This window comes from Channa argus, chromosome 20 (assembly GCF_033026475.1).
Source record: "Channa argus isolate prfri chromosome 20, Channa argus male v1.0, whole genome shotgun sequence".
Classification (NCBI taxonomy): domain Eukaryota; kingdom Metazoa; phylum Chordata; class Actinopteri; order Anabantiformes; family Channidae; genus Channa; species Channa argus.
The window spans coordinates 17568316-17580363 of NC_090216.1; the positions used below are offsets into that span (position 1 = coordinate 17568316).

General features: G+C 37.7%; 1 protein-coding gene across 5 annotated transcripts in view; it reads right to left on the bottom strand.

Moving 5' to 3' along the window:
* mprip (myosin phosphatase Rho interacting protein) overlaps positions 1 to 12048 on the bottom strand; it is a 50605-nt gene that overhangs the window by 7509 nt on the left and 31048 nt on the right. For 3 of the 5 annotated variants that reach the window (XM_067487493.1, XM_067487494.1, XM_067487495.1), the window contains exons 10-16: positions 10455 to 10511; positions 9965 to 10033; positions 9782 to 9871; positions 9021 to 9130; positions 8013 to 8580; positions 6869 to 7006; positions 1799 to 4384 (exon numbers count right to left, since the gene is read on the bottom strand). In XM_067487493.1, the coding sequence (XP_067343594.1) occupies positions 1799 to 4384; positions 6869 to 7006; positions 8013 to 8580; positions 9021 to 9130; positions 9782 to 9871; positions 9965 to 10033; positions 10455 to 10511 (3618 nt within the window). The remainder of the gene's footprint in view (positions 1 to 1798; positions 4385 to 6868; positions 7007 to 8012; positions 8581 to 9020; positions 9131 to 9781; positions 9872 to 9964; positions 10034 to 10454; positions 10512 to 12048) is intronic. The other 2 variants (XM_067487496.1, XM_067487497.1) reach the window with 2 other exon arrangements.

The following is a 12048-nucleotide window of genomic DNA, read 5'->3' on the forward strand; positions in this document are numbered from 1 at the left end:
ACCAAATGTGACTGAATACAATGCTGAAAATAGTTGCCAACAAATGAGATATTCACTGCTGTTTGAGTAACATTGGTCAAAAACTAGTGTCCATCTGATTAAAGAAACTACTGTTACTCACATATCAAATATGAACCAGTAGGCTTGAGGCCACAGACAGATTAAGAAGGTCAGAAAGTATAGAGACAGACTCTGTTGATTTTGATCTTTTCCTGGAATTTGTTGACAAGCCTTATCAACTTTAAATGCTAATAAATTGCACTACTAAAATAAAGGTTCCAGCTGACCACAGTGTCAGGGTGACTTCTCTCAAATAAGAGAAGTATACTCCTCAATTGTGTCCAGCCAGGCACATACGTTTTAAAAATAACCATGGGCAAATCTTATATTAAACAGTAGTACTGACGTTGTGGTACAAATAAAACTAAAGATTTTAAGCTGTAACATTCAAAATTAGCTGGGCTTTCCCCTCTATTGCTGTAAACTGTTTTTATTGGGAACTGCGTTTCATCACAAGTAGGAAAGGCTGTCTTTCTAGTCTTACTGGTCCATATTGCATTTCGCCAGGAATTTGAAATGTTGAGATCGCAACAATTAATTTAACCGATCCACTGTGTGTGTGACTGCATGACCCTACGATTTAAAACGTCATGAAAACATTGCAACATGCATCAAAATCTATCGTGAAAAGTTGTTATGAAATCAGGAAATTTTGGACTTCAACATCTACAATAACATCTGCTATTGGGACTGATACTGGTTATGAAAAATAACTTTTCGGTTTATATTAAATGCCATAACTATGCAGCAATGCAAACACAATTCATCTAGTCCCCACTGCACTGGGTCAACTGTTTTGAACTAATCCTTTATTACGACAAGAACTACGACTGCTTACGCTTTAAAAGCTTCTTTGACATTATGAATAGTAGTAATAATTTAAGATTGCTTTTTCAGAGAATCCACAACTGCATCTTACTTACTTCACCAGCAAATGCAGTGTTTGGCTTAAGAGTATATAAAATCCATGCAAGGCTAATCGGATACTAAATTAACTGTGTTAGACATATGTGACATGCAGTTGAAAGCTATAGATAAACCAGGGAAATTACTAAACCTCAGGTTAAAAAAAAATATTTAGAGACATAACTGAACTGTTATTCAGAAGAAGTAAGGCTTAAAATGTAACCGTTAGTAAAGACAGCCAAAGGAAAAGAGTTTAGACCCTTACGAATCAAATGATTATCATTACCAAAATGTATCTAATATAGATGTATATATATTTGCTATATTGATTATGATAAATAAATAATGATAAATAAACAATTGATTATGATAAATAAAAAGGGTTAAATCTGAAAAGGGTCACCTCTTTATCCTTAACACTTAACAATGCAGCATAGCTGAATTACAATTCAGCACACTGATGTACCATGAGGAACTCATTTTATCGCAGAATGAGCTAATGAAATGTTTATGTCACATAATCTTCTGTAAAAAAAATTTAATGGCTGATTTAGGCCTAATGTATCGATGGCTCGACATTTTACGTGGGATAAATCCTCAACAAAATGGTTTCCTCAATAAACAACTACTACGTCAATGATCCTAAAACCTAAAAGGTGGTTAGTTTCATGCAACACAGAAGAAACATGGTTTACAGAACAAAGAGCGAGGGTAACAGTGAGCAAAGCTAGGAAGAGGAAAAGTGGTTGGGGAAGGAAGGGAGGGAGATCTGGAAATGCCACAAAAGGTACACAAGGCATCACAGATGGAGGACGACAAGGAGCGCTTCCACCTTCAAATTTTCCAGGTCTTTCTCATATTTCAGCCGCAGAGCCGTAATGTCATCCTGCCCTTCACGCCGCCTCATCTCTTCGGCCATGACTGAGACTTTTGTCACCAGCTCTTGAATGCGCTCCTTCAGGGCTGACGTTTGGGCTGTGGGATGCGAGGCACAGTCTTCATCTGTTGAGGTTCTGTCTGGGTTTGCTGCATTCACAATGTTTCTCAGCTCTTCCATTTCACAGTCAAACCACTCAAGAAGATTCGTCCGTTCCAATTCATGCTTCTTCTTAAGGCTCTCCATGCAATTTGTCAATGAATCAATCTCCTTCACATTTTCTTCAGAGCGGAGATGGAGCATCTCGCTGGCTTTGGCCATCTCCTGCCTTAACTTTTCGACTTCCTGTTCATAGCCATCTTTGACCTCCCGTAGTTCCTTTCTATGTTGTGCCATCATATCATGAAGCTCAATGGTTTTGTCCAATGAGTCAATAGGCTCTCCTTCGATGTGGATCATAGTTTGTGGGCCTGTAGACGTTATCAAAGATGCCTCGGATAAACGCTGAAGATCTGCTAGTTTAGACTGGAGATCACTGACCTCTTCTCTTAGTCTAGGACAATTTGCACATTCAGAGGCACTAACCTGAGAGTCTGTCTGCTTTTGCTTTAACTCTTTCTCATGCTGGGCTTGCAGCCTAATGTTCAAATAACACGTGCATGCTTCTTTGAGGGCTTCGTGCAAATATTCTGATGAGTGCCTTTGTTTTTGTCCAAAATTAAAACTGGCTAGAACAAGAGACAAAAGTTCATCATCCTTGTCCAGCGTTACACAAGATGCAATGTTTTTGAATCCATTTGACTTTTCCTGTAAAGTCTCTGTTAGCTTTTTAAGAATCAGAGCATTTGTGTCATCATCAAGCCAGCTGTACATGGAGGTGAAATTTGACTCCGTCAGCATCTCACTCTTCATTCCTTCTGGTGGATAAATTCCACTCATTGAAAGCATTAAGCGCTTTTCCGCCATCATCCGCTGTGCCACGCCTCTGCAACAACTGTATCTGGTTTTCTCTGGTTGTGTTTCAATGGTGTCCAGCAGCTGGCTACAGAACTCTGCCTCTACTACTAACCGTATGTCTTTCTGACCCGCATGAAGTGACTCTGCTTTTTCTGATGGAAATAAAGTGCCTTTCAAATTACTGAGCATTCTCTCAACATTAGCATCTACCTTTGCTAACATCTCTACAACTATATCAATCGCTTCAGACTTGCTCTCAATTTCTTCTGCTACTTGCATTATAAGTTCCTTTTCTTCAACCTGCTCATCTCCTGCCTTAACACACTTGCCAACTGTCCTTTCAGCTGTACTTGTCTTCATTTGTAACTTCTGTTGTAGCTGTCCCACTTCATTTTCTGCTTCTCCTACCTTCTCTCTAGTGACCTTCTCAGATTGCTGGTTTAGTGTGGTTAGTTCACTGTTCCTAGCTTCCACTTCCATAAAGCACTGCTCTGCTGACTGAAGCTGTGCTTCTGTTTCAAATAGCTTTTCTTGGGAGGCTTCCAGTAGGTCTTTGAATTGCCCTGTCTCAAGATTTAAGCCCTCGTCCTCATAATCTGTCTGGAAGCCCAAACCTTTCAGTGTGGCCTCTTTCAACTGCAGCTTCTTCTCAGTATCTTTAAGGGTGTTACCAAGCTCTTCCAATGTAACCAGAGCTTCATGGAGCCTCATGGATTTGTCATTCAGCTCCCTCTCATAATATTCCCTGTCTATGGTGTTAGCTTCTTTTTCGGCCAATATGCCCTTTAATCTTTTCAGCTCTTCCATGACCATGTGATGTTGTTTGCCACCCTGCTGGCTAATCAACTCAGCTTTCAGTCTGTCTATTTCTCTGTCCGCCTCTGTCAGCTGGTTCATTATCTCTTGGCATCGCTGTTTCAATGCCCTATTTTCATTTGTCAAAAGTTCAACCCTTTGAGAAAGCATTCCAATTGTCATCTCATTAGTCTCTGAATGATTTTCAATTTTTGAGAGGGGGCTATAAAGACTTTTTTGCTTCTGAACCTTCCCCATTAAATCCTCCATGGTTAGGAGACGTGCTTCATATTCACGGATACTGTCCCCAGCTCTGGCTAAGCTCTTTTTTATAATTTCATTTTCTATTTCCTGCTGATACTTCCAGGTCTCAAAGAGCTTTTCAAGTTGATACTTCTCTGTTGTCTCTTGATTACAACTATGGGACTTCAGCACTTTTCCCAACTCAACTAGAGAAAGAGATTTACCAGTCATCAAGTCTTCCAGTTCTTGAATTGCTTCTGTGCTGTCTTGGAGCAAAAAGCTAACTGTTTTTTGAACAGGTTCAAGGGGAGGGATTTCCAGAGGAGATTGTTTTTGGGGTTCAGAAAAGTAAGGTTCCTTGATGGGGAAGTGAGAAAGTGAAAGGCCAAGCTGTGCCTGCATATTGCGTTTTTTCAGCTCTTGCAGCTTCAGGAGTTCTTTTGTCTCCTGGTACTTCTTTGTTAAAGTCTGTGCTTGAGAACTAACCACTTCTGGCCTCTTCGTCTGAGGCGTCACATCAGCCTCCAGAACCAAAGGGTGCTCCAGCTTGGAAAAGGGGACCAGACAGTTTGTTAACACACAGCAGGGGAGACACAAAGCTTGCTAATAATTCTCAGCGTTATCTAGAAATCATTTCCCTCTAATTTCTATGAAACAGTGACATTACAAAAAATCCTTTCCACATGATAACCCCAAATTAATAACATGAACAGTGATTCAAAAACAAATTAAACAAATTTCTTAAATTTACTGGTGTAAAACAAAAGAAAAGAAAACAGATTTAATAGTCAAGGTTAGTTAATCGCAATGGAGCATGCAATTGAAATGGTTAAAGGTTACGTCATGTGGCAAGTAATGCAATATTAGTTTGAGCTGGATGGTTTACTCAAGGATGGAAGGCATACCAGGGTCCTACAACACATTTCTGAAGTTCTCTGGTCCAAGCTCATGTCTTGCACCAAAGCAATTCTTTTCTGAGTGGAGATAAGGAATCTTGTTACCCAGCTTAAGTCTTATGTTTAAAAATACTTCTCGAATGTCTCCATAACTGACTGCAAATCACTGAAAGGTTGTATTTTTAAATCACATAGAAACAAAAATCCCATACGTTACATCTTTATAATCACAGCATTATCTAATTTAAAAACTCAACCAAACTATATAATCTAAACTTTTTCATTTCAGCCTTACTCTGGCAAATCCATCCATACATCAGCACACAAGGACAGAAATTAATTCGACATCATACATGTGCCATTAGGCAGCTAAATTCTTCCATGGAATATTTGTTAAAAGAATAACAAATGGATGGTCTGTACAGCAGTTAATGGAAAATCTGAATCTACTGCCCATGCAAATAAATAGACAAGAAGCCAAGAGGTTATTATTCGTACATGTTACAGTAAACTTACTGTGTACTTATTAGTAACAAGGGTGGACCTCCACTGTACCTATGGATACATATTTGATGTTACTTATTAACGATAAACTAACTTTACGGGAATAACGGGGTAACAAGATGAGAATAAGAAAAATAGCTAAATATTTGTAATTAAGGGGTACTTATTCTAATATATAATAAATATTACATGATAGGTGCGAATATTTATGATGTAACTGCTGTGTACTTTCAAATAAGAAGAGAGTATGTGGCTCCACTATATATTACAACCCATTTCTTGTAATTACTGTGTAACTACTGCGTAAGTACAGATAAAGAGGGTCCACTTTACACCTATAATACACCTATTATGTAACATTTAATTATTTATCAATAATTTGTTTAGAATAGTAAAGTTCCACTGATTTGAATTGGTTTTCTATTTGAAGCAATAACAATAAAAGCATAACGGCTATTTATTTTGTCAAAAAAATTATATATCTAAACTCTATTACCTGTTGTTGTACAGTTACCCTCTTCTCATCTGTAGTTACACAGTAGTTAGGCTGTTACAACAACTTTTAAAATAACAGGTAACAACAAATATTAAATATAATTAAATTCAACTGTATTTATATAGCGCCAATTCACAACAAAGTCATCTCAAGGCACTTATGTATCCATAGGTACTGCGGAGGTACACTGTTGTTACTAATAAGTACACAGTACATTTGCTGTACTTTCCTAAAGTGTAATCTAAAGTCTTACCAAAATTTTAATAATTACTATTCAGCCAATGGCTATAAAGGATAATATCACTCTAAATAAAAACCTAAAGGAAATGTGAACGTAAATAAAAAGCTATTTGTTTTTTAATCTTAACATGGATACTATACTTCTCTTTCAAAATTTACTTAATTTTACCTTTGTCTTACTTCACCTGTACTTCTATAGGATATTTTCATTTTTATATTTTGTAACTGTATGTAAATTACAGAGCACGGTAATCATGCCTTCTAATTTAATTCATTATTTAAATGTCAATTATAAGTGATAATATACACAGAGGAAATAGAAGGAAAACAACCAAAATAAAATGTTTGTAATTTAAAAATAAGTTTGGCTTTTTTCTTATTTTTACATTCTTGTAGCCTTTTCACACGTAGAAACTTTTAACAACTTTTTGTAGTGAAAATCAATGAATTCATAGTTTTTGCTCTTTTCATTTAGAGTAAAATTATGCTTGGAAAGTCACATCTACAACTATTAAACTGGTTTAATAACTGGTTCTTTGATCCACAATGTACTAAAGTAACTAATGGCATGAGTTCAGATATAGTACTATGACACAGAGAAAAGAGATTAACTAGTAGAAGCCAATTTAGTAATAAGATCTCAATGTTTTTTCACATGCAATGAACTCATGCAAAGGCACATATCTGTAGTCACTTTGTTGCTTCAACGTCAGTTTTGTTTGATGTTTACAACATAATAAAAATACATCATGCAAAAGATGTTATACAATGAAAGGGAAAATACTGTAGAATCGAACAATATATGCACAAAATCAATGACAGGAATTTCCATGATAGCAGAGTAGCGTAATACAATGAAGCTGCACACTGAATACAAGGAAACTGAAAACTCACAGGTGAGATGTAACCTGCCCTGATGTCCTGCTCTCTCTCCAGAGCTGTTCTCAGCTGGAGCTCCAGCTCCTGTTTGTGCTTGTTGGAATCAAGGAGCTGCTGCTGACAGCTCTCAAGTTGTGCCTTGAGGTCCTCTATCTGCAGAAAACCAGGGTTGAACTTTTATACTAGTTATAATAATAAAACATTTAAAAGGCCGGGTACTCTTGCAAATTAAGAGAACTTTCAATCTTCCTTACATAAACATTTTAAGGTAAAAGAAATGGGAAACATAACTTTTGTTCTTATGTTTTAGTCTTACCAGACCTTCAATACATCAGCATTAACATAAGGTCTTCAATGACTATCTCCACTAAGTCAGCCAAATATCTGGGGGTCATCATTAATGACCACATCGCTTCTTTCTCTAGATTCTCAGATTTGCCCTCTACAATACCAGAATGATCAGACACTACCTTTTTGAATATGTAACCTAAGTCATTGTGAAGGCAGTGACCATATCTTGTCCCTCTACTGCAATAATTGCTGACAGGATCCAAAATGCAGGCTGTCACTTTAGATCAGCCAAAAAGGACAAATGTCACCACACTTCAGATGTTTGCAGTAGGTTCCTGTAGCTGCCCGCATCAGGTTCAATGTTCTGACTCTTGCCTACAGTGTGGTCCACTCAACAGCCCCTGCCTACCTAAACTCCTTCATCCAGGTCTACAGTCCCTCACTCTAAAACTCTTTTGCAACTTTCAATGCATGTGAAAGTTCTGTCATCTGAGAAGTTGAATCATGTCAACTGGATATCTTCTTTCTTGGTTGGAAATATTTCTCTACTCAGAGCCGATCACTCTGTAGCCAAGAGTCAGAGCTTTGAACCTTAACTTCCTATGCACTTCTATTTAAAAAGCAAGCACAGATAAAAATTTTCGTACCTGTACTATTTTGCACTTGCATCATATTAAACAGGAAACTTCACTTTATTATTTTCTCCTTAACTAAGATTTTTGCTTGCCTTGTACCTCACTTTGGATAAAAGCCTCTGCCAAATTACTAAATGTCTAGATCTTGGTGTTTCTTCATTCAATTCATTTAAAACAATCTATATAATAAGACTTTTTCAACATTTTCCACCACATTTCATGATTAAACGTACCCCTTGTTTGTAATTTTCCAACAACTGCTCCAGCTCGGCCGTCTCTCTAGACTGAGTTGTTGTGGGCAGAGGCACCCTCCTCTCCTCCCGTACGGGTGTCTTCTCCACCTGCCGCCAGTGTTGTTCAATCACCTCCTCAACCCTCTGCTGCCTTTCCAAAGATGTAGGACCTAACGAATCTGTGTGTCTAACGCCCTCTTCACTCTCACAGTCTGTCTTCCCTCCTTCGGTTAGAGACATCTGTTCCGCCGATGAGCTAGTCACAGACTCATACCTCTTCCGCCTCTCCTCCCTTCTCCGGCTCCGCTCCAGCTCTCCCAAGCCTACGTGGAGGCTCTCGGCCTCCTGTGCCCGCTGCTGAGCCAGAGCCTGGGCAATAGGTCTAAACTCTGCCCAGTCAAAGGTCTTAGAGCGGCCTTCTCGTCTTCGTTCACGTGCCCGGCTCTTTATGACTCCTGGAGCTAATTCTCTCTCCACAGATGAGGCTTCAGAAGAGACTGAGTCTTGTGTGACATCAGGTCTAACAAGACCTTCAAAAGGAGAGAAGGAGCCATGATCCTCAGTTGAGCTGGAAGACAGATCAAGTGCATGAAAGTAAGTTTTAGCTTCTAGTTCTAGGACTGTCCATTTCCAAAACTCAAAAAACAAAATCCTAAACCCAAGAGTTCACTGGATGTGGTGCAACATAATTGCACCTCTGAGGCACGATATTCACTTATATAAACAACTACAGTTAAAATCATTTTAATATTTTAGGAGACCATCACTAGTCATTGACTGTTTTTACATAAACACAACAAACTAGTTTTACTAGTTTGTTCATATCTCTTCTTCAGTATGCAAAGCAAGAGATTTGTTGCTACTTAACCAATTTATCAGACAACTTTACATTGAGATGATAAAGAGAGTCGTTGCACAGCCAAAATGTCACATTTCCAGTTTACACCTACAAATGAAGTATGATCTTGGCAAAATGTGTGCAATACTGCACAAAGACAATGTGCTGACCTGGCCACATCGGGGGCAGTGGAGGGTCTGACATTCTTCATCACTGCCTGGATCCAGTTCCTGCGTATGCCTGCTGTCATGGCAGAAAGTGTGTGCACTCCCTCCTGTGTCTGAATATTTAAAAGTAAAAAGGAGATAAATGACCTGCATTTAAAACAACAGCTCTGCAATAAATTAACTTATTAAAATATTTTATGTTTAGCCTCAGGGTTAGTAGCTGTGGCAGCTATCCCTTCTAATCTTTTTTTGGATGCATTAGGCCATTGCAGAACAGCTTTATGGAAATGTTTTTTTTAATGTGATATTTGTTTTGATGATACATTGTCTGGTTTAACGCCATCTTATTACAAATGGCTAATTTAATGAAAAAAAATCAAGAAAGGCTTTCATAAACATATGTCTTCGCAAATCTCCCAGAACATTTAGTATTACAAAATATATCACAAGATAAAGCTACATAAACAGATATGAGATATGCACACCTTTATTTATTTACACCAATTCTTATTTACTGACTACATTGAGGCTGTACTTTGTGCATTTTACTATATTACACTATGAAGGTGGTCACTAAAACGCCATAAATACCCAATTTGGAGCTATACAAAAGCAGCCAAAACTTAACATTTCACAGTGTAAGTATGTATTACATGGCTTCTGTGTCACAACTACTTGAAAGGTCATGGCTTTGCAGATCCAGACAGAGCTGTTTCATCTGCTAATATGAATTCCTGAATAAATGAGAAGGCAAAGCCTCTTACATGTATTTGGAAGCCATAGTTGCGTTGAGCCTGGTATTCAGTTACATTGCAGCAGGTAGTAAGATCAATCTCACCATCCAAGTCAGAAGCCTGAGGTAACAAAGAAACATCAAACACTGTACCACAAATGACAGCTCAGGGGAAAAATGTGCAACAACACTAAAATGAAACCAATATATTCACCTCCTCTGCGATTGAATCCTTGTAGTATCTCAAGCTGTGATCTGTTAAAACAAACCAGTACTTCTTCCACTGCAACATTGAAGAATAACAAGAGTAAGGTTGGGTGCAAGACACGGTTCTGTAAAGCAGCGACTCACATCTACAGCTGGTAACAAAAAATCTACGTGTTATACTACATGTGCATTTTAAATCTTTAATGCCCATTAAAGACGTTATATTAAAGTCTGACCATGCTTCGCTAAAGGTCATAGAAACCTACTGACTTTTAAGAGTGCTTCAGGTGGACAGTATAGAGGCCCCTCATTCTCTTTTTGAACAGTCCTGTAAATGTTCTAATTTTTAGTGGGAAACTGCTCATATGGTCAATGTTGCTGATATTGACATTTTCTGATTATTTTAATTTTTTGTTTGACTGTAGACCAAAATGTCTTTTATGTGGGGTTCTCACCAGCATATACCATAAACATATTGTAGATTATCAGTTAAATACCTGGCCTTGCTCGTCCAATTTAACCATCCAGCCTTTCTTGAAGTTAAGTAAATCCGGCTAGGAGGGAAAAAAAAAAAAAAAAATGATAAAAGAAACAATATTGACTTTATTAGTGTGTCACAATGGTTATCATGCAAAATGCAGTTGTCAAACACAAACAATTGAAATGTTGGAGTAGGATAACTTTTATAATATTCCATTTAACAAAATAAAGCAAACTTTAACATCACTTTAAAATAGCCAAATCTGTCCAAACTGACATTGGCAAAGTGTCGCATTCAAATGCAAAATCATATTGTTGGCAAAAATCCATGCTCACTCCGTTAACTGAGGGTAGAAGTTGTCCCTACCAATGGAGCAGACAATTTAAAAGTCAAGGTGCACGATTGTTTAACTGTGGACCACTGGTCAGGGCCAACTTCTGCCATACTTGCTGCTGTTCGTATAGTACTGTTGCTGTGATTCCACACAGTGGGGGAAAAAAACTTGCTCACACGTGTGAAGCGTGACCTCAGGAAGCAGTAGTAAGTTGCACACACACATATACACTTCCGAGAATGTTTGGCAACACTTACACATGTTAGTATTTCTATTATCTTTTTAACTGTCATTTTTGGGGGGAGGAATAATGCAATGCAGTGCATACTTTGAATTATTATATCGATCTATAAATGATTGATTAATTTAAAGTTTTATTGTTGATAAATTATTATGTTATTATATTAATTGAAAAATAAAAGAGCTTAATGGGAAAATAATCAATAGATTAATCAACAAAAAAAATAATTAATATGTGCATATATTAAACCACAGAGAAGATGGCACCTTTTCTGTCAGATGACCCAAAATTTATCTCATGTGACTGGCAGTGTTTCCTGTTATCCAGGTGTTTCGGTGAGTTAGACTGTAGAACAATAAATAGTTAAAAATGACAGGCCTTAGTTTTAGCCTCGGGCAACCTGTGAAGTCTGGAATGCTGCTAAAAAGCAGCCAGTGCAGCAGACCCTTGCTATTTTTTGCAGGAAGCTTAGGAGGAAATCACACCTAAATATCTGCAAAAACTAATCAGTAGAATGGCATTGGTTTGTCAGGCAGTTATTGCTAGAAGAACACAAGATTGTTTTGATAAAAGAGTTTAATTTTTGTGTTTGATTTGTAATCCATCTATTTATCAAAACACCACCAACAAAAAGTAATAGAAATACAAAAGTGTGTAGGTGCTTCCAAACTTCTTCTTGGCAGTACAAACACATATATATACATATACATATACACACATACACACACACGAGCTTAACCTGGAGAAGAGATGGTGAAGAGGCGGCTACACTACCCTCTGCAGCGTGGAGCTTTGGCCTACAACACGTATACCTAACACCGCTGACCAAGACCAAAGACACATTAGGAAAAAGGCAATTTTACATCTGATCTGACACACTTAACTACAATAAATACCAGGATGCACGTATGAGAAAGGTTTTCACTCAAATACATGGCAAGGCCAGAGCAACACATTTGAATAATTTAAAACAAAAACACAACTGAAAGCATTCAAGCATTTTGCTTCTTTGAATAATCTCATACTGCTGTACTG